This window comes from Poecilia latipinna, unplaced genomic scaffold (assembly GCF_001443285.1).
Source record: "Poecilia latipinna isolate Pla-1442-1.1 unplaced genomic scaffold, P_latipinna-1.0 Scaffold269, whole genome shotgun sequence".
Taxonomy (NCBI): domain Eukaryota; kingdom Metazoa; phylum Chordata; class Actinopteri; order Cyprinodontiformes; family Poeciliidae; genus Poecilia; species Poecilia latipinna.
The window spans coordinates 355,387-382,505 of record NW_015112885.1 but is presented as its reverse complement, the minus strand read 5'-3'; the positions used below and the strand labels follow the sequence as shown (position 1 = coordinate 382,505).

The window sequence follows — 27,119 nt, the reverse complement described above, 5'->3', positions numbered from 1 at the left end:
GGTCGTCGTGCTAAAGCCAGTTAAAGTGCAGCTCTGACAGCTGCCTCGGTCAGCAGCTTCAGCTCCATCCCAGCACCGAACCGAGATGTTTCCACCAACACCTCGAAACACCACGCAGGTCTGTAACTTCTCACTGAGGCTCAAACTCTCGATAAACAGCGACATTAATATAAGATAGTTACCGTTTCTCTCCTCTGAATGAGACGTCGGTCCGCCGCTGACCCACCGTCCATCTATCCAGCTACTAGAATGGTACGGTCTCACGAGCGTGCTGCGTCACTTCCTGACACTGTCACCTGTAAACAGTGGCAAAGATCGTCTATTCTGGACTGACAACGGGTTTACGGTCAAAGAAAGAGGAAAATCTGTCATTGCAATGCTTCGCGAAACTATTCATTACGCCTCTTTAGGTTTTGTTGTCAAGTTACATCCAATGGGATTCATTGCAATGTTTACTAAACCAGCACAAATTAGTAAATAAATTTGACATAGAGAGAAAATAATACACGTCGTAAAATTAAAACTAAAAATGAACTGAACTTTTTGATCTAAATTATTCCTTTGTAGTTGTTTGGGGTCATTGTCTTGCTAGAGTGTGAACCTCCCCTGTCTGACGTCCTTTGTAGCCTCTGATAGTTTCCCCTTGTGTTTATTACTGCTGTCTTCCTATTAATTGACTAGCTTCCCTGGAACCCTGCTGGACAAAAACAACTTAACAGTATTATAATGTCACTACCATGCTCACAGAGACATGACTGGCTTGTTTTTCTTCACACATAGCATTTTCCATGTTGTTGAAAAAAATATATGTTTTCTTCCATTTGACCAGACCCCCTCCTTTCACACTTTTCCTGTGTTCTGAAATGGCTTGTTTATATTTTCATAGATTGCTTTCATCTATCTTTCCAATAGAAAATAATTGTGGAGTGCACAGTATAAATGCATAGCTTACATTATCTAAGCTGTGGATCTCTGAATCTTCTAGAGTTTAGATGGACCTCTTGACTACTTTTTAATGTTTTCTGCTAAGCCAGTTTATGAGGGCCATGTATTGGTAGGTTTGTAGTTCTTTTGATTAAAAGTTGATATATTGAACCATGGTCCATCAGATGCTCAAAGCCCTGCTTTAGACTTCTTCACAATATTATTCCTAACATATTTGCTGTGTTCCTTGATCTACTTGATGCATTTTGTTCATTAATGTTCTCAAACAACCCTGTAAGACATCACAGAACATCTGGATTTATACAGGTATACTGGAGTATACTGGTTTACTATATGTTACAATAAAATAAAGGGGGGAAAATACAAATGCATACCAACCTGTTTTATTTGTAAAGAAAAATGTTATATAAAACACTGTTAAGCTCTGTCATTTCTTAAGTATCTTGTATTGTCAACAACAGGGGTTTAGATCTCAAATTAAAGTTTTGTTTGTGGTTCCAAATCTAGCTATCTTTTCTTTTCTGTTTTATCCCAGGATGTCGATACGGATTGAAGTGGCTGTATTATTATGAGCAAAGCGGTCTTTTGAATGCAATAATTGGTGTAATGTCACAAAATAAAAGTGGAGTGTGACGTCTTCTTCTTTTCTTATCTCTGCCGCTGTGGTTAAAAATAGCTTGTCTGCGCCGTCTGTACTTGTAGGACAAACAATATTTATGACACAAAAATCAGAACAAAGTTAACATCTACCAATCGTATTTTTTTATTATGTCTATGTACAAACTATAGATAGCATTACATTAACATTACAATAACACAAAAACGTGATTTAAACTCAGTAAATTAAAGTCACTGGCTGTTGCGTGTGCAGCTTTTATACAATGCTAACATGTCTGTTTTTACACTGAACACATAAGTTACAACAAGGACCGGAATTTGATGAAACCAGCGGTACAGATTATGAGGAGGGCGTGAAACCGATACTACAGCATGTGTCTGGCCACCTCCCCCTCAACCAATCAGAAGCGGCGGAAGCTGCTCCGAAACCAAGCTGCAGCAGAGCAGGAGCTGAATATTCACTGACCTGAAGTAATGAGTTCTCGGAGTTGTTCCTGCATGCTAAACACAGTAAAAATCACACCCGACTAATAGGTAACTAGGTGTTTAAAAGTTAAACAGCAAGAAAAAAAAGAGCCTTTCGGTCATTTTATTGGATTCTTGGAATAAAAGGTATGACGAAGATTTGAAGTTTATTCAAGTCGATGAATTGATAGTAGTGCAACACGTTGTTATAAAAGTCATCCATAAATACTGTAATGGTATTTGCTACATAGACACATTATTACTGTGGTATATTTGTTTATTGACTGCAGTATTTTCTCAACCATCCTAATCATTGAATATTGATGTTTTCATTCACATTTATGGTCAAAGGTGTATCACATCAAGCACATTAGATATATAGAGTGCTGTTTCTACAAACATTGTGGAACAACTAAACTAAATTCCCATAATGAACTGTTAGTTGTATTATAGCAACATGAACTTGTTTGGGAATGATAGGAAGTGTTAGCAATATAAACTGCAGTGAAGAGAAAGAACAGAAGTTCAGGTAAGGATTTGCTGCATATTTTCTTCAAATGAATCACAACAAAGGCGACACTGAAAGGCACAAGGTGATTCACGGATTGTCTTCTATGTGCCAGGCCTCAAGATAAGTTTTCTTAATGCAATATGAATATAACAATGTCAAACAGGGCCAGAATGATCAGAACTTCGTGTTGTGCAGCTCCGCCACCTGCTGCAGCGAGCGTCTTTGGTTCGGGCTGAGTCTGATTCTGCTGCTCACCTCCTGCCACTGGAGGCAGCTGTCGCCGCTTATAACCTATGGATGACAACAGGTCAAGCATCTCCTAAACTTATCAAACTGTATGTATTTTATGAAAAAGAAAAGTAAAATCCTTCCCACCATGTTGTTAATGTCCACCATCACTTGGCTTGCTATGTCCAGGTGAATGTTTAGGACAGTTGTTTCCACCCAGGCATTGTCTGTGTTCCTGCAGTCGTCCACATAGCCCTCAGACACCTGAATCACAATCCAGAGTAGATCAAGAAAAACTTCATCATTACTCAACTCAGCAAATAAACATTATTCACAAACAAAACTCAGAATAAACGGTGAAGGAACATGGATTCATAAAAGTCTTGTTACAGCCGGGAACCGACTGGTTTTGTCATGCTCAGCGTAGAATCGAGGACCCACACACAAAGAACCTGCTGACGAAAATGGCTTTTAATGAAGAAGTGAACAAAAGAGAACTTAGACACAATAGACTTCTGGACAACAAAACATGGAGTGAGGACCAGGAAACAGGCAGCATAACGGGAGGAACTAGTGAAAAACAATGAGAATAGCCAACATACATTCTGAAGAAGGAGCCGAAATGACAGGGGAACCAGAGGAGCTCAGGGAGAAGTGGAAGCAGCTGAGAGAGAGCAGGCAATGGTGAGATGAGAAGATAGAGAGCGCAAAAACTGGAAACCAAAGGGAAAGTGAAAGATAAACAGAAAGATCAAAAAACTGAATTGGAGACTAAACTAAAACAATAAACAGAAATGAAATATGAATCTAAGAAAACAAACTAAAGCACAAACAAAGAGAATAGATGAACACACAAATAATAAACTAAAATAGCAAGATGTAAGCAAATAAACAACAGATAATTTTACAGAGATCACAAGCAAACAAGTTAGTTGGCTTCTAATAAGTTTTTGGAAAATCATTTATATAATTTATATTAAAGGTTATATGCTTATTTTAAAGCTGAACGTAGAAATTAAATTATGGTTCTTTAAAAAATGACAACCATTTCCTATGTTATTTATTTCTCAGAAATATAAGCTGTCATTTTTTTAAAAGGTTATGCAATTTTTGCAGCTTTATGCAAATTTTATTAGTGGGACTGAGGGCAAAATGGTTCTTTGAATTTTGAATATTTTTTTTGAAGAGAAATTATGCAAAATACAAATCTGTGATTCTATATTGACAAACATATATTACCTTATATCCACTTCACAATTATTCTTTTTATACTGTTTAAATTACATAAAACAGTAAATAGAAACACTGAGGTTTGTAATTGTGACTAATGTGAAAAAAGTTTAAAGGGTATCAATATTTTTTGCATGGCACTATAAACTGTAAACAATCTTTTTGTCAGTAAGTTCCTATACTACTTTGAGAGTGTTTGTCATTGGTAGCTACAGAAATAGTAACTTAATGTGTTTCTGCTTAATGTCTGGTGCTAAAATATGAGATACGATACTGCTACCCAATGAATAACCATTTATGAAATGATAGATTATACAAAAACACGAAATTTACATGTAGAAAGCACATCACAATTCCATTCATAAAAAGCAATATTTCTGAATGAAACTGAAGATAAAATACTAAAAAGCCAAACTGACCTTTACTCCCTCTGACACTTTTGCATCCAGGGCTTCAAACAGCTTCTTTCCCAGAATTCCCTTTAGATTTCCTGGCAGGTGATCCAGAGAGTCAACAGGACCCTGAAGGTACAGAAGAACAACAAATGTAGCTCACTAAAACCCAAAACAAAACAAAAAGTGAACCAATAACCACTCACCCCAGGCAAAGCTAAAGATCTTTGGTTCTGGTTCAAAACAGCCAGGAACTCCAGCTCAGACCTCGCACTGTCTCGCCACCTGAAAAATCCAATTTCAAGTTCTTTAGATCTGAGAGACAAACATTTGAAACCCATGCCAGGATATCAGATGACCTACCGTGTAACCACAAGATCCAGGTTCAAATTTGGACCTAGACGGCTGAGTGTGCCTCTTCCCCCGATGCCCGTCCTGCCTCCTGGGTTTCTAATGATGACAGGATCCATAACAGACATCAAGATGATCTCCTAAGGTCTGAACATCAGTCATTCTTTATGTTTCAACCCACCTGTAATTATCTAAGTCTTCTGGTCCAGATCTATGATTAACGGGAAAAAGTACAGATAAAAAGGATTATGCAAAGCAGGTCAAAGAGGTTGGGTCAGTAAAGGGTTGTCTCATTATCAAAACATACCCTTCTGCACGGCCATTTCCATCTTCAGAACTGTAATAGGTCGGCATGTATGAGCTGAAACTGACCTGCCAAAAAGAGCAAACAAACATCCAAATCCATTTTTCTTGAACACATTTTCTGTAGTGTGATTTTGAAAGCAAATAGCTCTTCATTTGTGGCATCTTGGAAACCCTTGAAACTTTCCACATTTTGTTAATTGCAACAAAAACCAATGCACTTCATTCAAATATGTTCAGTAAACCTACAAGAAGTTATGTGTTCCTAACATTTTTAACAAATAAAATGATAAAAGTGTGTTGTGCGTTTACTTTCACCTGCATGCCTGTTCCTAATCTGCTCATCACCAGGAGCTTAAGAGGAGCCGGCTGTCGGTCATTCTGCACCAGAGTGTCAGCCCATGCGGTTTCCTCTCTAGTTACTTGATGAATAGTTCTCTAGATTGCCTATTAAAGCCTCCTTGTACAAGAACCTCACAGAATACATCTATGATCTCGAACCACACAGCTTTTAACCAACCCAACCTGTCCACCCTCCAGTGCTCCACTGCCTCCTCCTCACCACACAGAACAACACGCTGGACTCTGTCCACTCCTCCCTGGGGACAGAGCTTTCTCTCTATAAACAGTGGCACCATTCACTAGTCTTATTAAGCAATATGCATTTCATCAATTCCTCTCGCCTCCTTTTATTTTTAAATACTTGTGTTGTAATGAGACTCCCTCCTGCCTGTAATTTGGTTCTCCACAAACAAAAATGACAAACACAGAACTTAATGCAATACCAATGCGTTTCACACTTTTCAGATCCTCTTTTGCAAAAAATTCTGAAAATTGGGAATAATTTTCCCTCCTCTTGATAATTATGCACCACTGTGTAACTTAACAAGATGTGGAAATATTCGAGGGTAAACTTTTGCACAGCACTGTTTGTGAAGTACCTCCCATGGTACTTTTTCCTCTGGAACAGGGAAGCGTTTGATTTTGCTGTCCGGGAATTGAAGCTGATGGGACTTCACGTGGAAGCCATCTTCTTCTTCTGCTGTCCTCAAAGAGTTGGAGGATTCATCTGGCATAGTTGAGGCTGCAGGAGAGAGTCGACAAGAAAAACAGTAAACAAGTAAAACAATTACACAACTCTGTATGAACAGAAAGGTTACTGTGAATGTAACAGTGTGACTGAGGAGGGTTTAATGGTTTGTACTCTGTGGCTGAGTTTCTTTTGCAGGAGCAACCAGAGATTTCAGAATGTCCTCAATCCTCTGCAGTGATTTGTTTGACTGGGTGACCTGAAGACACAAAGTAACCAGCAAATTAACAAGCTGCACAGGCAGTGATGGAGAAGGGGTGGAATAAAACATCATTTATACAGTGATTTAGATTAAAGGAGTCATTAAATCAGTTCATAACCTGTTCCTCTAGTTTCTCCATCCGTTCAGTTAAGGTGGTAACCCTCAGGAAACAAGCAAAAGTAACATGAGTGACTGAGATTTAGGTTACCTGATTAATAATAAAAAAAAAAATCAATGTTCACATTTTTTATGTCATTATAAATAAATGACATATGAAATGTCATTTACTTACAATTTATACAACAGAACACATTATCCATATAGATAAAACAAAAATTATGAGTCGAAAGCTAAATTCTTGACAAATGAGTTTGAATGATCAAATATACAAAAATATTGAGGACTGCACTGGTAGCACTGTTGCCTTGCAGCAAGAAGGTTCTGGGTTCAAATCCGAGCCTGGGGTCTTTCTGCATGGAGTTTGCATTTTCTCCCTGTGCATGTGTGGGTTTTCTCTGGGTACTCCAGCTTCCTCCCAGAGTCCAAAAAACATGACTCTCTCTAAATTCTTCTTAAGTGTGTGTATGTTCATGGTTGTCTCTGTAGTGCACTGAGACGAATGTGAAGGACATGACCTCACTAGGTTGCAACCCCATTAAGGATAAGTGTGTGAAATGATGGATGGATGGATGGATGGATGGATGGATGGATGGATGGATGGATGGATGGATGGATGGATGGATGGATGGATGGATGGATGGATGGATGGATGCTCAATACTATTGGGTTTAAGCTTCAATGTGAGTTTAACTCAATGATGATTTTAACCTGTCTGTCACTAGAGGACCCAAATTTGGGTCCTCTAGTGTACAGGGGTGTCAAACTCCAGTCCTCAAGGGCCGCTGTCCTGCAACTTTTAGATGTGCCTCTGCTGCACCACACCTGAAAAGAATAATTAGGTCATTAGCAAGGCTCAGGAGAACCGATCTACACAGGGAGGAGGTAATTAAGCCATTTCATTCCACTGTTTTTTTTTACCTGTGGCACATCTAAACACTGCAGGACAGCAGAGGACTGGAGTTTGACACCCCTGTCATTGTGAATGACAACCTGAGACCAACAGGTTAAAAGTCTGAGCTAGAAAATCTTAAATGAGGCACAAATTATTCAAAAAAGAGAAACTTATACGTAACAATTTGCAATATAAAATCCCCTATTTCAGTAAAGATTCTAGCTTGCACAAAGGTATTTAGTAGAGATATTAGCCATATAATAGCCGGATCTGAGTAGAAAAAAAAAAGATAGCAGAGAATAACTTTCTGCAGGATTTTACTTTTGAGATGTATCCGGAATGCATCTCTCCATGCTCTGGCTCTTCTCCTGCCGCGCAGATAGCAGGTATCTGTCCTTCATCAAGGCTTCCCAGGATAATAGCTCCTCTTCTTCTATTGGATTAAGCTGCTTCTCTGGAAAAAAAAAAGTGTGGTGTGATTTGTATCACCGTCACCATCACTTCAGTTTGGTCTCAGTCATAAGGTTCCACAGACCTCCATACAAAACACACTTGGACTTCTTCATGTCACTGTCTGCATTGGTGTAATTTAAATACCATTGGAGTATATATGATGTAAACAGACAGCACTGTGTGACGCACTCAAACAATAGACAGTGCCGCATGATTGGTTGTAAATAATAATACGTTTATGTTTGTTTGAAAATGCAATTGACAGGAACACATACTGTAAATCTGATTGAATGTGGAATCGGCAAGTCAAACCTTTGCAAAAAAAAAAAAAAAACAACTAAAAATGCAAATCTCTGATCAGTTTACTTTTAGTAAAATAGAAATAACTACAAATGATTATGAGAAAGGATGTATTCTTGGAACTAAATATGGATAATCATCTACAACACAGGAGAGGGAGATGATCATTGAAAGAAGTGGCCCTGAGAATACCTCTTGTAAACTATCAGTAAGGGATTGTGGCCTTACTGAACTCAGTAGATGGGGTCGGAGCCTTGAACAGCACCATTTTTCTGATGAAGAGGTAGAGATGACTGAAGATGATGAAAGGAGGTGGGGCAGCTGGGCGGCTGTAGTACTCCTTGATCAGCTCGTATCTTTGAAACTTCCAGATCTTGTCCGTGTTGTCATGGACCTCTTCAAACGTGTAGCTGTGCAGGTGGAAGATTAACATATTCATTATGTTGGAAACCAAATTTGAACGAAGGTGTGTCGCTAAGGACTCACTTAAAGATGGCTATGAGGAGGTTGAGGAGCAATATGTTGGCAAACAGCAAGTAAACACAGAGCATGACGATGGTGAGCCACTCAGGGAAGACCGGCATTTGGCTTTTATTCAGCTTAGGACACTTGGGCTTCAGGGGATCCGTACCATTCATGCTGCATGACTTTATATCAAACTTAGCATCTGCAGGAGACAAAACAAAAACTAGAAAACACTGTATCAACAAGAAAACATGTCTCACATTGCCTCATATTGTATTTTTCCAAACATAATAAAACTGCACAGAACACTTCTCTACTCACTGTCAATATTTTCAGGGAAATTTCCAAATATAATGAGGTACGGCTCGTAAATAGCCCCGCGCATGATCCAGTCCAGTCGATTGTCATTTTCGATGAGGATGCCTTGTTTGGCCACACCGTACGCCACGACCCAGATGCTCAGGAGAAACATGAAGAAGAACATATCCCTCATCTGCAGCACAAAATTAGATCAGTTAGAGCACAAAAAGATTAGCTGCCATTACAGACATGTTAATAATCCAATTTATTCTCAGAAAAAGAAACAGAAATGCAGGACTTAATTGAAATTAATTTGACAGACACTCTCTGCATCAATATCATGAACGACTTGGATGAAACTAACTAAAGTAGACACCAGATGATAAGTTTTTAGTAGTAAAGAGAGAATAGTTTTGTATTTAATACTGAGACGGGATGCGCACACATTTCTCATTTGAATTCCATCCATCTATTATCTTTACACAGTTGCAAGGGGTGCCAGGCCGGGATTTGAACCCATCACCTTCTTGCTGCATAGTGCTACCATCTGCGCCGCTGTGCAGCCCTCATTTAAAATCCACAATGGCTTAAATTACAGTTTATTTTTGGTCCATTTTTAATAATCTAAGAATATATATCTACAGCTTTAGGCCACTATTAACAAGATTTTTAAAAAGTCCTATCTTTCAGGACTGTGCACCCTGCTGTCAAAATTGTGTCTTCAAAGACTATTTTAAGGACTAGAGGTGCGTAAGTGTCAGGAGGATCAGTACTGTACTGTTGTCTCCACATTTTATCAGGTTCACCATTTAAAATTTAAGCAAACTCCTCACCATCTTCCTGACTATGATGATCTTAGGTCCCAGTATGCGACTGATCGTGAAGATTGCCATGAGACGGAGGCAGAAGACCACAAAGTCAATGCACAGGATAACTTTACCTGGGTAAAACAACTGAGTTGTCAGCCTGAGGTAAAAAAAAAAATAAAAATAAAATGAAAAGTTAGTGAGTCACAGATTACTGAATAGCTTGAAAGACTTTCCATGTCCCTCTGATAGCGAGAGAAGGTACCTGAATGCAATTCCTAGACAGAACAGCAGGATGGAGATGACGTCCAAAATGTTCCACATCTCATGAATGTACCTCTTGGCTTTCTTACGAAATCCAAAACCATCAGGATCATAAAACAGCTGAAACAGAAAACAGAGATTTAAACTGAGATGTCAGGATTTTATTGTCTGTCATTATATATTTATTCTAAATAAGATTATTATATTTGATCTCTTATCTGGACAGCTTTAAATGTTGAAACAGTTAAAAATAAAATATGATGAAGCTACTCATTCTCCTAGATTTTATGTTTTGAAGAGGGATCAGCATGTCATATCTACATAAAAGGATACAGAAAGCCACAAATTTGCATTGTTGCAGTGGAGGTTCTGGAAAGGAGTTGGGAATTATTTCGGGGTTCTAGAGAAGAGAGCCCATCAGATAGCTAACAATATCATTGATTCAGGAGAAACAGCGTGGTTTATGTCATGGCCATGTAACACTGGACCAGCTCTACACTCTCAGCAATGATTCTGGAGGGTGCATGGGAGTTCACCAAACCAGTCTACATGTGTTTTGTGGAGAAGGCATTTGACCAAATCCTGTGGAGGGTAACGCGAGAGTCAAAACGAGCCATTGTAGCCATTAGGTTACAACTGGTGTCAGAGCTTGTCAGAGTTTGACAAAGGCCATAGTTGCCACCAATTCTGTTCATAACCTTTATGGACAGAATTTTGGGATGCAGCCAAAGTGCTGAGGGGATCCAACTTGGTGGCCTTACGATCAGGTTTCTGCTTTCTGCAGATGATATGGTCGTATTAGCTTCATCAAGTTGTGATCTGCAGCTTTCACTGGAGATTGTCTACAGCTAGGTGTGAAGAGGCTGGGATGAGGATCACTGCCTCCATATCCAAGACCATGGTCATAAACCAGAAAAGAGGAGAGTGCCTTCTTTGGGTAGGGAAAGAGGTCCTGCCTCAGGAGAAGGATTATCTCGGGGTTTTGTTCATGACCGTAGAAAAAACAGCGAGGGTAGATTGATAGGCAGATTGGTGCTGTGTCTGTAGTGATGCACTCCGTCATGGTGAAGAGAGAGCTGTGCTGAAATCTACATTTTTACCTTTTTTTATGGGCTTTGGGTCGACCAAAAGAACAAGATCGCAGGTACATGTGGCAAAAATCTTTTTTTTTTCCTGATTTTTCAGAAATCAGAGCCGCTGCTCTTCCACATTGAGAGGAGCCAGTTGAAGTGGCCTGGACTCTGGTTAGGAGGCCTATTGGATTTCTCCATGGTGAGGTGTCCCAGGGACTTTCCACCAAGAGGAAACCCATTTTTAAAGTTTTTACACATCTTTAGGGGTACATTTAAGTCTGGAAGCCACTATATCTGCAGCATCTCACCTGTCTGATCTCCTCACACACCAGAGTGAACAACCAGATGTAGAGCACCTGCTCTGCTATAGATGGAGTTCTCTGGAAGTCGATCATCAGGACGTAAGCAAACAGGAACAAGAAGGCGAAGTACGAGACAATGTTACCATAAAACTTGACTCGAGGAGAGCAGTACAGTCCAACCAGTCTGGACCAGCAGCCCAGAGGCTCCACATTCAGCTTTCTGTGGGCAGAAACAGATTTGTGTGCAAAAATCGATTATCAACAGAACTCTGATTAAAGCTATCAGCAAATGTTGTATGAGTCATTAAATGAATCAAAGAAAGATTGTCCTCTTACGAGCGATGAACATTTATCATCATAATGCTTCCTGTCACTTTCTCCACAGTCTTTATTTCCTCGTTCTTCTCAGTTTCTCTCTGGATGAGTTCATCACGTCTAAAAAGGAACAACAGATAAGATCGTGGAAAATAACTTTGGAAATGTGAGGCTTTACAACTTATGAGGTTGTCTTTTATGAACTTACTCCCATTAATATCTCACCTGAAAACCACAAATCTTGTGTAGATCAGAGGGAAGAAGACCATGCAGACCAGCACCCTCCACACAGGATTTTCAACTGAAAGCTCACCACACCAGATCTGAGTAAGAAGAGCCTAAAGCACAAGAGTCTTATCAAGATTTTTGATGAATTACTCTGGTACAAGAAAACAGACTGTCTTTGAATCGCTTATAGTAATCTTTAAGACTGGAGAAAACAGAAATGAGGGATAGCAAGACTTTTGAACACCACTGTTTTGGTCTGCATTCAAGATGTTGAATTTTTAACTTTACGTTATTAAATATGCAGTACCATATAGAAGAAGGTTAAAATTTGGTCTGTGATCTGACCGCACAGTTTAATGTATTAATTTATACAATCTAAATAAAAATCTGCTTCACCTGAACACCTGACTGAGCCACAAAGTTTTTATCATTGGCCTCAAGCGCCAGCCTCAGACACGTCGTCTTGCCCCATAAGCGTGAGATTCGAACCAGCAGCTTCTGGGCGCGCACCTCATCACTGTTGTAGCACTTGCTGAACACACCTAAGGACACACATGCAGGTCAATAAATTCCACCTCAGTCTGTAAATGTTCTCTTTACCTCTGTCTCATACCAATCGCACGATCTTCAAAGTGACTGGCGAGCTCCAGCATTTCCTGAGGCTCGTCTGCATCAATTGACTCCTCAGCCATTTTCTTCAGGATCTTACTGGCAGCCAGAGCAGCAGATATGCAGTCTCTACACTGCGTGCACACAGAGAAATACAGCTACACACAGAAACCACTTTGAAGACCCTCTCATTTTACATGTGCAGGAGTTTTTAATCACCTGATCCCAGGCGATTTCAGAGAGATGCTTGTTGCTCTGGATAATTGCCCAAAGGAAAAGGTCCCTGCCTGGATCCCTCTGGGCTTCAGCTCTGTTCTGTCTTAACAGGTCCTGATCTTTAGATACCTGGAGAAAAATGTCAGCAATTGGGATTTTGGGTTAACTTGTTAGGTACAGTCTCAATTAGGCTGCCAGTCATGGAGGAGTCAGTGAATTAATGCCTGTTAATTACATTTTGAACAGGAATTAATCCAATCACATCCCAGGAACAAGAGGCAAATGCCAGGTGTCGTGTTTGAAGGAAACGAGGCATCGCTCATGACCAGGTCAGTACCATCCCTACAGTGAAGCATGGTGGTGACACCATCATGCTGTGGGAATGCTTTACAGCAACAGGAACGGGCAGATTGTCCATTTGACAGCAGGAAAAGGCCAAGATCTCTTGAAGAATGGGTGAAACTGCTTGTGGCATCATACTCAAAAGACTTCAGGCTGTAATTGTTGCCAAAGGTGGATCAACAAAGTATTAAATAAATCCATGTGATTTCTTGGTTTGCCATTTTTAATACATTTGCAAAAGTATCAAAAACTTTTTTCCACATTATCACAATGGCGTTATTTGTGAGTAAAATTTTGAAGTAAAAAGTAAATTTAATACGGTTTGGAATCCAAGGCAGAGTGCTTTCTAGATACACTGAACCTTTTTATTTTCATTCTGGATAAATAAATAAATAAATAAATAAATAAATAAATAAATAAATAAATAAATAAATAAATAAATAAATGTACTTTTACAATTAAAAATTATTGTATTTATGAGAAACATTTTTCACATTTATTAATCTCCATCTTTTGAGAAATAAATGACTTACTGTTTCCCATAAATCTTTACGCCTTTCATCATAGTTCTCCAAAGCATATGTTGAAATCAGAAGAAAAATGCTTCACCTGACAAAGTGCCTCGTGGCGTAGAAGAACACTTATGCCAGGTTGCTGCTTGTGGACTGCAGCTCTGCATTCAATAACATCTTGATTAGCAGTCTGTCTCTAAATGTTGTGTAACATACATCTGCTTGTGGATAATAAAAATCCCTGGCACCAGTGTAAAGGCCACAGTCCATTAGAATGGTCCCACATCATTCCATGCTGATGCTAAGCATAGGAGCTTTATAAGAATGTGAGTTAAGCCCAGGCCTCTACTGTCTGTAAGCCCATTATTGTGTTATGTGTCACTACGCTGTTTCTAAATTCACAGAAAAAGTTATTCTCATAAGACTAGTCACAAAAGAGGAAGGCTCTGTATACAAAGTGAAAAGCCTGAAATTCCTTGGCACACACATCTCTGAAGACCTCTAATTTTTTTTAATGAAACCTGGTTCTTGAATGTGTGGAAATTCAATATAGGTGGTTTAGAACATAACTAAAGAATCCGATCTGAAATGTGAATAAACTGTGGGCTAAATAGAAAAGAGCATAAGAAAGGATGAAAACATCTAGAAGATGTAGAGAACGTGCACAAAAATTAATGATCTAAAATTTCCTTGTATTCAATCACTGCTTGAAATGTTAAAGGGGAAGACCAAGTGGAAAAGGGTTGTACAAGGTATTAACAGCAGAGGTCAGCAGAGGTGCTTGTAGATTTGAGACTGCTCATTAAAAAAAAAAAAAAAACTATTATCATACACTGAATAAAGTTCTAAAGAAAACATACTCACAGATGATGAGATGTCCTCTGTGGACATGTCAAGTTGGTATATCATGTCGGATGGAGGATAGATGTCCTGTGTGAATCTTCCCAGCAGGTGGCGCACTTCATCAGAGACATGAGTCAGTGAGATGTTTACTCCTGCTGGAACACGAACCCTTTGGCCCAGTGCCTGCCTCCTGTTGCTGCTGTCGGCAAGTTTCACCCTCTTGGCCAACTTGTACAAGAAGAAGCAGTTGGGCAGCTGTTTGTAGAGCCCACAAAGGGTGTCGTCATTCTTCAGATAGTCCCTCAGACACACACCGTTCTCCAGGAGAAGATTCACAAACTCAGGCTTGTTGCCAACCAGGGCTGAAGTCATGAACTCGTGGAGTTCGCTGGACTAAAGAAAGAAAGGAAGATGTTGGCAACAAAGAGTCATATATCAAAAAAAAGAGACAATTTAAAAACCCAACGTATCTGAAATATATAAATTGAAGAAGCATTCATTGCATCCATTATCTGTTATATTTTTTTTAAGAAAAATCAGATGTACACCTCACTTTAGACTGGAGTTTAATTTTAAGTAGGAATTTAACCTCAGAGTTTCAGATGGTTTCGTGGGATCTCCAACAAATCTGACTTTTCATTATTTAGTTGCATTAATCAGGTATGTGCTACTACTTGAATCCTAAATTAAAAAAAAAATGTTTAATAAAGATTTTACAATCTATAGTGTTTAAAGCCACATTGCTGCTGATCTGTTTGTTTTGACTCCATACTGACCTGCTTTTCTAAAATTAGAACAGTGCCTTAAATAATTATTGGTGGAATAATTTTAAATAAAGTTTAAATCTACATCCGTTTTTCAGCCGGCGTAGTGGTCTGAATGAAACTCACCTTCCACATGCGTTGCTCAGTGAAAATTTCAGTCTTAGCTAAGTCCACTCGATTCCAGGCGATAGCCAACTTCAGCTGCCTCTTCCAGGACTCACCTCGTTGTGATTCAATGGTCTTTGAAGCTGAAGGTAGAATACACACTGACAGGTAAATGTCGCCAGGATATCTGTTGCACACACACTTATTCACTTTTATTTAAGGCAAATAACCCCTATGGTAAACCGTTTAAGAAGCAGTAGCTTTTGTTGAAAAGACAGGAAAACTCATAGACTAAAGTTTGTGTTAGACAAGAAGACAGCAGATGTCCAAAAGTAGCTGATTATGACGGATTGTTTCCTGATGACATGCAAACACAGAAGAAAACTAATTGATGGAAACTTGAGGGAAAGCATTTCAGACAATTAGATGAATCATCATAATACAAGCATTAATGGAGTGTTCAGTGATGTGGACTCACACTGTTTTAGCGCATGGAGCGTCTTCTACACAACATGCATTAACCTTGCACTGAAGGGATGTTGGTGAGGCCCAGGAGGAAGCATTGCATGTTTCTAAAGACATCGGCATAAATCTTTCCACATAGCCAATGTTCACTAATGTCAGAAGGATCCTTCCTGGTCTTCAATCACTTCACATTTGATACTTTGTGACAGCGTATTCTGAGAAGTAACATAATCCTCTTTGTGAGAAGTGTATTGCATTAAGTCTTCTCCCCTTCAAGCTCGTTGCTGTGTTGTGGTTCTGGACTGCACTCAGCCCATTCAGACATTTACACAGTATCTTCCAAAGTATTCCAAAAGTTCACACACTTCATTCACATTATAACAAGAAACAACAGTATATTAAGATTAATATGATTTTATGTTACAGGAGTTATGGTCTTACGTGAGAGAACATTCATTTCTGAGTCTTCTCACAGATTCCGAATTGGATTTAGGTGGACTTTGACTGGACCATTCCAATACAGGAATATGCTTTGATCTAAACACTGCCATTGAAGCTCTGACTGTAGGGTTAGGGTTGTTCCACAGGAAGGTTAACCTCTACCCCAGTCTCATGTCTTTTGCAACCTCCAACAGGTTTTCTGTCAGGACTGATCTGTGTTTAGTTCCATGTGACCAGCTTCTCTGCTCCTGCTGAAGAAAAGCATTCCCGTCCATGGCATGATGCTGGCACCATTGTGAACATATCAATGGTATTGATTTTCCACCTCTTCTACTGTTAATTTTAATTTCTGCCAAAAAAAATAATAATTTTGGTGTTATTTGCCATGTTGGTCGTATGGTTTTATTTAAACAATTCAACAAACTCTTCCATAAAAGCCAGATTTTTCAAGTGTATACATTTCAAGTTGTCCTGTCTGCAAGTACTCTTATCTCAGGTATGAATCTCTGCAGCTTCTCCAAAGTTACAATGAGCTGTTTCTCAAATTATGTTCCCCTTGCCTATCAGTCTGGCCATGTCTTTGTAGATTTGCCGTTGTGCCATGCTCTTTCCAGTATGAACAATTTTACCTTGGTGTTTTTGATGCTGTTTGTTTTCTAAGGTTTTCTAATAAATGTTTGAGACCTTGACACAGCACCTGGATTTATAGTGAGTCTAAAGTATATATACAAGGGACTGATTGCAGTGGATTTTATCTTGGAGAATTAGAATAAAAGTAAAAATCATGTGTCAATTTCATTCCATCTACTTTGTGTTGTCCAGTTTCATAAAATAACAATGAAATACACTGTAATTTGAAATTGTAGAAAGCCAGAAAGAGGAAAAGTGTTGTAGGATTTTTAAATAACAGTCTTTTGCAAGGAGTTGTTGCTACCTTACCTTTGAGTAGAGCTTGAAGGATGGCCACATCCAAATCCACTCCCCCCTGATCGTCCTTGCTTGCTTTGAATATTGTCAGCAAATGAGACATTCTGATGATGTCCTGAATCTGGAAACAGAGCAAACACATGACTAGACCCAGAGTGCTGTTTGAGGAGGTTTACGTCAGATAGATAAAAAAAAAAACAAATATTGAAACGTGACTTAAGAGAAGATTTACTGACGCACATCAAATTACATTTCTCCAGTTTTAGGTCAGGTAATAAGAGCAAAATTATTTCTATTTGCTAGTATTTTCTTCAAATTTGGAAGTTTAAATATATTAAATTTACCATGCCTTTGAACAGTTTTGTAAACTTGTGACATGAGGTTCTGAGAGGTTTATTAACATTTTTTGAGTTAAATAAAGGCACATTTCAGTTCAATTCAATTCAATTCAATTCAAACTACTTCATAGTTTAATTAATGTTATTGTGACTCATTTCATTGAATGGTGATTGTAGACGGTGATGGCTATGGGCAGGAAAGATTTCCTGTAGCTGTCTGTGTTACAACAAATTTGAAGAAGCCTCTTACTGAAGACACACTGTTTTTCAATGACAGTCACATAAGGAGGATGGCCGTGGATGTCCATAATTTTCTTGATTTCATATAAAATTCTTCTTTGCTCCCTAAGTCACCCATAGAACAGTACCAGCTGTTTTTATCAAGTTGTTGAGACTTTTAAGGACCCTGGTTCTGATGCTGCTGATCCAACAGGTGACAGTAGACAAGATGATACTCCCAACAACAAATTTATAGAAGATATGCAGCATCTTGCTGTATATCTTGCTGGGTGATTTAGAACAGGGGGGAAACATGCTCTCGCTCTTGCTGATGGTTGAGAAAAGTTTAAATGATCTCTTTCTGTGAAAATGTAAAAAAAAAAAACATTTGAAGTACATATAAAAAAAAAAAATAATTCAGAGCTCTGCAACTTTGGGATCCTGTATGGTTCTTACATTTTTTGTGGGCATTGTTTTGCTGCCTTTGCCATTTTTTAGGCCTAGAAGGGTTTGACTCAGCTTTCAAACCTGAGTCAAACCCTTCTATGAAAGTTTGACTCAGAAGTCAAACTAGAAGGGTTTTCTAACAAACCCTCAGAGGCCGTCCCAGGTAACTTGCTCATATGACCCATATCAAAATATCAAAACCGCCTCGGTGTACTACTATGTATTGGAGCACCATCAGTACACAAACCTGTTTTGTAAACTCTATAATCTTTTGTTCTGTGAACGTTTTGTACTCTTGACCAAAAAACTTCTTCATCAGCTTGTGGATGAGAGTGATGGTGATCTGGCTGACCGGTTTTCCAAACACCTGAGTAATAACATCTGCTATTCTCCCAGAGCCCTCCAGGATCACGCATGGTGTGTCGTTGCGCATGGCGTTGTAGATGGTCTGGGAGGAGACGCAAATGAAAGGTTAGATTACTGGACTATCAAAGATGGAAAGAAGATTCAGGAAAATGCTGCCTCACATCGAGTGTGCCCGATCCTCCTTCCAATGCCACACAAACCACTGGGATTTTTGTGGTTTGTGTGGCTGGGATGGTCATAGAACTCACTGGATGGCAAAATACATAAAACCATTATTTGTAGTCAAAGAAAATTATTTTTGATTTTTTAAAATTTTATTTTAATAATAAGAATTAATCTTCTTTTAACCTTTGTTTCCAAGATTTTTGCCTGAGATGTATTTCTCTAGTTTTCCACGCAGCTCATTCTCCACATTATAGTGTCCATTGGTCCCATCGTCAACCAGCAGGAAGTGGGTATGATTGTTATCAAGACAGGCCATATTACCCTGACCTTGTGTGTCAATCACATAATTAGCTGGGAAGCAGCCCTGCAGCCAAACACAATGAAAAGTATGAAGGAAACACAAATCTATTCACAAGCATAATGTGAAGAGTGTGTTCATCTTACGTCTTCATGTACCAATTTATCCCTGTTGTGAATTACTCCCCATGTTGCCACTCCAATTGCCACTACTTGCCCCTGCATGGTGTTACTCAGGGCGTACTCCCTCACAGCCTGTCCCACATGCATCATCACACCAGAGTGGGTACCGCCGGTGATGACCCATGCGCCTACAGAGGATGAAGTATCACTGAGTGTGTTTTTGGCTGACATTCATCACACCTATCTCTAGTTTTCTGTCTGTCTCACCTGTAGTCTGGGCAACTTTGATAAGCCCTCTGCGAAAAGTCTTCTGCAGTTGAGGCTTCAGGTTCAAGTTCTTGGCTCCTCCAGTCACAGATATGAGCAAATTTGGAGGCGAAAGTTTCCATTGTTGAGTCAGTAACTCGTAGAGCACCTCAGCTTCGGTGTCTGCCGACACTCGTACATACTGGCAATGAACATACAAGAAGTGGCATGAGAAGAAGTAGAATACATTTACAGTGCATTACAAAAATATTCCTACATGGAGTTTTTCAAAAAATTTTGTCAAACTACAGCCATGTATAGAGATATCACTTATACATCAGATTTACAGAAATAACAGAAACATGTGAATGCAAAGGTTCCAGTTTTGAACTTTGTATGTAAAAAAAAAAAAAAAAAAACCTGCAGATTACTCTGAACAATCAATGCCCTCTGTAAAACATAGGGGTGTCAGCATCATCCTGTGGAGATGCTTTTATTTGAAAGAGTTAAAGCTGGTAAGAGTTGGTGTCAGTATGGAAGGATGGATGGCATTTAAAATCTATTACAATACACGAAAAAAATCTGGAAAAGTTTAAGGGGAGAAATATTTAGCAACATTCACACACCAGGCAATCAAACTGTTTGGTCCAAAGGGTTTAGACCAACTCAAAAGAGAAAATAACAAAAATGCTTTAGAAAATATTCCAGAAAACTGCAAAACAGCTGAAACACAGAGTTCTTTTAAATCAAGCCTACAACACCCGCCCCCTGTTTAGAGTTGGGGATAGGATTATTTTACCTTGCTTGTCTTTTGCCCCAAACCACCAAAGCTGATGTCTCCAAAAGCATCTGTTGGAACTTTGCGGATATGTTTTGCTTTGTCCCAGGTTTCCCCGGTGAAGTCCTCTGGCTTGATGGCTTCATCAGTGTGGTCACTCTTTGAGTATCCACAATGACATAGTTGCTCTTTGCATCTATGTAAAAAACACAAATTGCATGATGTCACATTTCTATGTTGGTGGAAGAAGTTTAGACATGTGGGTTATGCACTACGATAGTGATGTTATTGTACTGCCTTGGTATTCTTTACAATCCTCACAGCGATTCAGAAATGTTGGGGGGAATAACATAAACTAATCTAATTTCTCATTCATCAAGCCACTTTTCTCCATCCGTCCTATCAGATAAATTAAGATCTAAAATGTTTGACTGTAAAATTAAAAGATTGTCAGAACTGGAAATTTTTAGAATGCATCAAACAATTTAAACAAAAATCAAAGTTTTAGTTGCTTCTTTTAACAATACAAAACAAAACAATTCTGTAAATAGTTGTTGGTATTTCATAGCTCTTTAATTGGAAACACATCAGTGACTCAAAATGAGATTTAACTCCAGTCAGATCAGTTTCCTCTCATTATTAGTAAGCATCAAATCTACAAGCACAGTTTAAAGAGTAGTGACTCATCCTACCTGGGATCCCTCTGAAAAAAGGAGCATTCCTTTTTTGAGACGTTCTCCTTGATCCACAAGGTGAAAGGACTTCGCTGGAAAGAAGGGTAGATGGGCAGACGTTGACATGCTGTTTTGATTGCCAGAAAATGATCTAACTGTGACTGAAGCTCATCTCTCTTCATGGTGGAATAACGCAAGGATCGGTGATGATCAGACTGAAGTCAGGCTGCAGGCCGACAGCATGGCAGGAGAGAGCATTCTCTGCAGCCTCTGTGCTGGCAGACAGTCTTCGCTGCATCAGAGCTGTGCAGGGCGGAAATACTGCTGAGTAATTGACCCTGAGCTCTTTGTGCAGTGCCGACTGCATGCATTACTGCCATTACCAACATGGGGAAGGACTAAAGCATCAGATTTCTTCAAAATCCATAAAAAATTATCTACTTTAAAAGGAACACAAGTGTGAATTGTGAAAAATAATAATAATTATATGAAGGTATTTGAGTTTTTTCAGATTTATCCCAGTTTTTTGGAAGCATTCATAAATTTAAATTTATGAATGCTTAAATTTAGTCATATCACAATTCAAGCATCAATGAATTTTATTGGCGTTGTTTATGAAAAACACAAAGCAGTGAACAAATGAAGTGAAAGGAACATTTTTTGCATAGGATTTTCTGAAAGGTTTAGACATTCCCCTACATAAAATCCAGAGTAAGAAAATGGCTTCAGCAGTGAGCTAAATCACCATTGACATCAGGTCAGAAGAAGTATTGTTTGCTGTTTCCATGAAGGGGAACACAGCAAACATGTGAACGAAGGTGCTCTGTTCAGCCCTAAGTTTACAGTCAAAGCTGTTGGAAATGGCTAAGATAAAAAGTAAAATGAATGTGTTAGAATGGCCCAGAGAAAGTAAACACCAAAGCTGTCCTAGAATCCATGTTAATTATTGAAAATTGATTCTCTCAAACCCTTTCTGAGTTTCTGAGTCACTCATGCCAATATTTTGTTGGACCACCTTTAACTTCGAATACAGCACACATTTTGATGAGGCATTGTTTTGATAACATGTTCACAGCAGCATTCAGTAACTGGACCGCACCCACTGCATCAATCCCAGACCACCGCACTGCCCACAGGCTCGTGCAGTAGAAACTAGCCATGATGGGTGTATCACTTCATCTACCTCTCTTCTTACGCTAATGTGCCCATTACTCCGGAAGAAAGTAAATCTGGACTCCTCAGATCACATGACCTTCTTATATTGCTCTAAAGTCAAGTATTTCTGCTCCATTGGAAACCAATACCTTTTAATCTGGTTAGCCTCACTGATTAGTGGTTTTCTTATTGCTACACAGATGTTTAGTCCCAATCCCATCAGTTCCCTTCACATTGTGACTGTGGAAATACTCTTACTTTCACTATTAAACCGAGGCATGAGTTGTAATCTTCTTGTATTTTGATTTGATGTCACCAAATGTTTAAGTGATCACTGATAGCTTAACTCAGCATTTTTTCTTGACTGCATTTCTTCCTCAATGATGATGTTTTCCCACTATCCTTGCAGCTTTTAATGATGGCAGTCCAGATCTGCAATCTCAGTAGATGTTTTTCTATGCTCGATGCCAATGATTTGGCCCTTCTTAAACAGACCAGCAGCTTCTCCACGACCATTTTATGTGTCTTTTTGCACGGTTGTTTAAGAAATGAGAAGCTAGTACCTGCATCAGCTACGGTTAAATAAGTTAAATAACTCCATGCAGGTACAATCAAATATGAAGTTCATACTTATTTGCTCAGTGAAATTCAGGTGGTGACTTCTTTTTTGGCCAGACCAGTGCACCTTGTCAGCTTATATCAAACATGCTTGTAATTTATCTCTGTTATTCTAGACATTTCTTATGCTGGATCTGATTGGATTCAGAACAAAGAAACTCATCTTAGATTCAGAAGAAAACAACTGACAAGAGTGCACCTACCTCACTTAAGCAAGGTAATAGCAAGTTGATTTCTTCTTTATTGGTATGAAGACATTTCAAGATTCTCTGAGAGCGAACTCTGCGTCCCGATCGTCTGAACATGTCTGAGGAAGCAAATAGCTAAAACATAAAACAAAACCACTGAACATGAGTTGATCCCTTCGAAGTTGCATAAGTAAACTGAACCTGTTTCTCATAAAGTCTGAGGATGCAGTGGGTCTACTGTCTGCAAATGGAGACTTCATTAACGTGTTCCAGCATGATTTAATCTACATCATCTCTAATTCCTCCAGTCATTTCTCTGTGTTTTCAGGATGCCCACCTGCCCCCAAAAGTCGGCTTTGGCTAGAAACAACTTACTGCTACACATATTCACTTCAGAATACTGGAAAGTAAGAAAAGTATACACAAACTTTTCTTTTTTTTTTTTTGTGGAAAATTACCACAGGCAAATGAAAGTCACTGTGGCCAACACAGGTTGCTCAGTTTGTGAGGGTTGTGTCATGCTTCGCTTTTTGCCGAGTCTCTGGATCAGTAAGCCTGGGACCTCAATACTACAACAGTCAACATGTCAGGAAGCTTTCAGTTTCTCTTTTTAACATAAACAACAATTTTTCTGGGAAAGATATAAAAACAATGTGATATTGAATTACATTATTGAGTATCAGGATTCTTTCTTAAGGTGTCTTGTCACTTAGTTGATAAGTGGTTGTAACATAGCTCACTGTAACTTTATGCAATAATTTATAAACAAGTAGTTTAATCAGGTTTTGTGTCATGATTTTATTGAGAATCTCTCTCTTCTGACTGACTGCCATAAATAAAACTTACCTATTTAAAATAAATCCTTACTTGCTGTGATTGAGTCTTTTTATTTTTTTTAAAGTTAAAACTGTCTCGTTTAGTTCAGAGTTAAAAGAAAATGCATTAACTGTACAACAAACGTAATAATAGAGAATACATGTGGCACCCAGGATGATTAAGCCATTTAAAGGCGTTCTGATATACACCAGAACTTTTCTTTGAGTTTCCACAATAACTTTTTCATCAGGCATTGAAATGTTGCGCCAAGATGCATTATCAGTCTGAACATGTCGATTGTTGTGTTATGGTCTTTGGTATCACTGCAGCTGCTTTATTACTAATGTTTTTCTATGGTTATGAGAATAGTGATGGTTTCCTCAGAAGAGCTTCAGCCCTCTGACATCATGACGCCTCTCTCTAACTTGTCTATTCTTGTGTACTTGGAAAATGTTATTTGTTGTGGTCCATATATTGTTCCCATTTAACTGTTTATTGCTATTTTTATTTTAACTATGTAAAGCACTTTGAAATGCCTTGCTGCAGAAATGTGCTATAGGCTACAAATAAAATTTGATTGATTGATTGATTAATCTAAAAATGAGAAAACTAATGCACCAGAACACCGGGGCGTTTCATGCCTCGTGCTTCTAAGAAATCAACAACATACAGCCAACAAATGAGGTAGCGAGGGAGGAAATAAGAACTAAAAGTTTGTGTTTTAGCTAAATTAGATAAATATTTGTGAAAATCACAACATGGATTTAAATATGATATGTTCGAGTTTCTTGTTTAGATTCAAGAAGCTAAATATGAAGATACTGAGCTTCTTGAAATATTTCAACCATTTCAGTTGACAATTATTTGTGTCTTAATGGTATAAAAGTGAAACTTTTATACTGGTAAAAGGTAGTCAATACAATGCCAAGATAAAAAAAAAAAAGTCAAAGAATCAGCTTTTTCCACCCATCAAACTTTGAAGTGTTATAAGCATAAGCAGAAATCCTGGACGGAGCGTGAGGGGACACAAGGGTATGATGCCCCCTTCTAAGGCTGTAATGAGTCGTGGAATGATTTGAGGGCCTTGGTTATTAAAATTCCTTGAAGCAGATCATATGCTGCCTTGAACAAGCTATAGGTCAGCTCTAATGAACAAAACATGTTCATTACTGTAAATACACAAAATTATTCTCAAAAATCGAGATTTCACCCAGTCAGTTCTGCCTGTTTCGAGCTCATTAAGGAATGCTGCGTTTTAGGGCTACATCACAATTATGTAAATGAGCTGCTGCGCGGTTAGAGGAAAAGCACAACATGTAAAAAAAAAGAAAGAAAATCAGACGACGTTGGTAATGTCCAGGTGTCTGACATGTTTTCACAAACACCACATCTTTTCTCTGTAGACCATAACTTCCAGTTTACCACAATTCCAACAGCAAATGCGCAGCTATTGTGGGTAATGTAATGTAATGTAAGACACAGGGCTAGCAAAGGGTCATTTAGCACAGCTTTTGCTTGTGCCAAATGGCCAATCATGTACGTGTTGAACAACAACACAAAACACATCATGTACTTTGATCACAATCTTCTGCAGATTAGTGACAAACAGAACCTTCCTTCAGTCCAAGTATTTTAGTAAATCTTGTGTAATGTTGGAACTCCTTCCTAAACTGATCTACACAGGCTACAACTTTCTGGCAACATCACAAGGGACATTGCAAGCAAAAATAAAATGAAGCCATGCAGCTCTGTTCTCTGTCATTGGGAGAAAATGCCTGTACACATGCTCTGCATTAGAGCCCACAACAAAACATTTTCCCTTTCCAGCAGCCATTGTGCTATGGTCTTTAATGAAGTAGGTCGAACTCCGCTTGGGTTGCCAGCTGAGGTGATGGACTGGAGTTGAGGTTGCTAGGTAAGATATTTTGACGCAAAAATTTAGAAGTTTTTGAAACAGGCTGTTTTGCAAACACCAGTACTTATTCCCAAAATATGACAAGGTGCTTTGTATGTCTTTTTTCTTGCTTTTGGACTGTTTCCAGAATCAGATAACAATATTGTAGCACAGAAAAATGCAAAAAGTGAATTTTGCATAATAGTGGACCTTTAAATTACAGTGACAAAATAATTGAATGTCCACACTTCCCTAAAATTTTATAAGCTTCTTTATTTGATAAAAATTAGAAGTGGTCAGTACAGTTTGATTCAAAATTGAAAATAATGACTAATCTAACGTAACCCAACCTATTTAACTAGTCTGATCCTACAAATAAGAAGTCACAGTTTAATTTAATAATTATAAACAGCATCCTCGTTATTCCAAAACTGAAAGAGAGAAAAGCAGACACATCTATTCTAATAATAATCACTATCTATTTAACCAAGATCTCATGTAGCATATAATCATTTAATATACCTGATCCAAAAAGTAAGATATACAAATTAATTTAATTATATATATATAAAGAAATCATAAACCTGCAGCAAGAAACAATCATCTTATCAGTATGTGCATTTCAGCGCTGTAAGGAGCAAGAAAACACAGGGCATACCATCTTTGGCCCCTTAATTACTCAAAATACTAACACTTTTATGGATTAGTGGCATGATCCGGGATTAAAGTAGACAATGACTGAGTCCATCTCACTCAACAGTAGGCCTGTCGCGATAAACGATAAATCAATTAATCAGATGATAATTAAACCTATCGACCTCATTTTAATTATCGGCTTTATCGTCTCTCCCGGCCTTTTTTCTTTCTGTTGATGACACTGAATTAAAAAAGCCACAGCTCCGGTGCTCTCTACTGACCCCCCTTCCTCATTTCCTTAGTCTAATGTCCAGCGTACATTACACAAGTTGTCCGCACATTTTCAAACCCTGAGCGACCACACATTAGCCGACAGAAATCTACGGTATAACGGTTCGATCGGGTTTGTCGTGCCGTGTGGTGTCCAGCCACATGGGCACAAAATAATGACTACAAGTCCAGTTAACTCATTTTAAAACCAGGCATTAATCAATGCTTTACTAGAATCTACCTGTGATGCATGTGGCTAGAGTCCTGACTGAATGAAAATCATTTTAACCTATTTATGTCACGTTAACGAAGAACAGCTGAAAACTTGCCAGGTTTATCAACTGCGGTAGCAATTTGGCTCCAACTCCTCCCCTTGTCATTTCTATATTCTTTGCACGAAATGTTAAATAAATATTAATGTTGTTTCCACATATCATCTCCAATGTCCGCTGGACTTCGGGTTGCGCTGTTTCAGCTGTTTGGGATTCCCCTCGTAATTTCCCCTCAGAAAGCACCAACAGGCTGTGTTGACGCTCCCAGTCGGGGAAAACCCCTGATTTAGATCGGAGCGGCCACGACGATCTACCGTAACCCACCACACACTGCAGGGTGATCGGTCAGATCGGCCAACGATCTAAGATTGTCATAAGGGGAAAATAGGGGCAAAAAATGGTGTAGTGTGAACTATTGCATTAGGAAGTCGGATGTGCCTTTTTTCTCTATTTAAATCTAGAGATTACTGAAGGGCAATACAGACTTCATAATCTGCACTCTTTCGGTTGAATGCAGTATTTATTTCCACTTTGGCTTTA

The 27,119-nt window shown here is 38.7% G+C and overlaps 2 protein-coding genes across 2 annotated transcripts in view; both read right to left on the bottom strand.

Moving 5' to 3' along the window:
* Positions 1–280, bottom strand: part of map3k13 (mitogen-activated protein kinase kinase kinase 13) — a 38,477-nt gene extending 38,197 nt beyond the window's left edge. The window contains exon 1 of the mRNA XM_015033468.1: positions 183–280. The gene's annotated coding sequence lies outside the window, so the exon portion shown is untranslated. The remainder of the gene's footprint in view (positions 1–182) is intronic.
* A 1,404-nt stretch (positions 281–1,684) lies between these two features.
* LOC106948032 (transient receptor potential cation channel subfamily M member 2-like) lies at positions 1,685–21,068 on the bottom strand. The gene is made up of 32 exons (XM_015033467.1): positions 20,749–21,068; positions 20,078–20,252; positions 19,300–19,480; positions 19,057–19,220; positions 18,796–18,976; positions 18,609–18,694; positions 18,329–18,529; positions 17,090–17,198; positions 15,266–15,387; positions 14,397–14,768; positions 12,682–12,807; positions 12,467–12,596; positions 12,250–12,395; positions 11,851–11,963; positions 11,647–11,745; positions 11,317–11,530; positions 9,937–10,055; positions 9,699–9,831; positions 8,887–9,058; positions 8,587–8,767; positions 8,329–8,510; positions 7,669–7,801; positions 6,454–6,496; positions 6,248–6,332; positions 5,985–6,127; positions 5,048–5,112; positions 4,922–4,951; positions 4,753–4,839; positions 4,596–4,674; positions 4,417–4,518; positions 2,915–3,031; positions 1,685–2,830 (listed from the first exon to the last, which is right to left on the bottom strand). Exons 1-32 carry the CDS (start codon positions 20,910–20,912, stop codon positions 2,714–2,716), a joined length of 4,371 nt encoding a protein of 1,456 aa, XP_014888953.1. The 5' UTR covers positions 20,913–21,068; the 3' UTR covers positions 1,685–2,713.
* Positions 21,069–27,119: the final 6,051 nt, after the last annotated feature.

Coding starts and splice junctions, on each gene's coding strand:
- LOC106948032 (XM_015033467.1), bottom strand. CDS start 20,912: ATGAAGAGAGATGAGCTTCAGTCACAGTTAGATCATTTTCTGGCAATC. Junction 6,333..6,453: donor TGGAGAAACTAGAGGAACAG/GTTATGAACTGA, acceptor TTGTGTCTTCAG/GTCACCCAGTCAAACAAATC. Junction 5,113..5,984: donor AGGAAAAAGTACCATGGGAG/GTACTTCACAAA, acceptor TCTTTTTGGCAG/GTCAGTTTCAGCTCATACAT.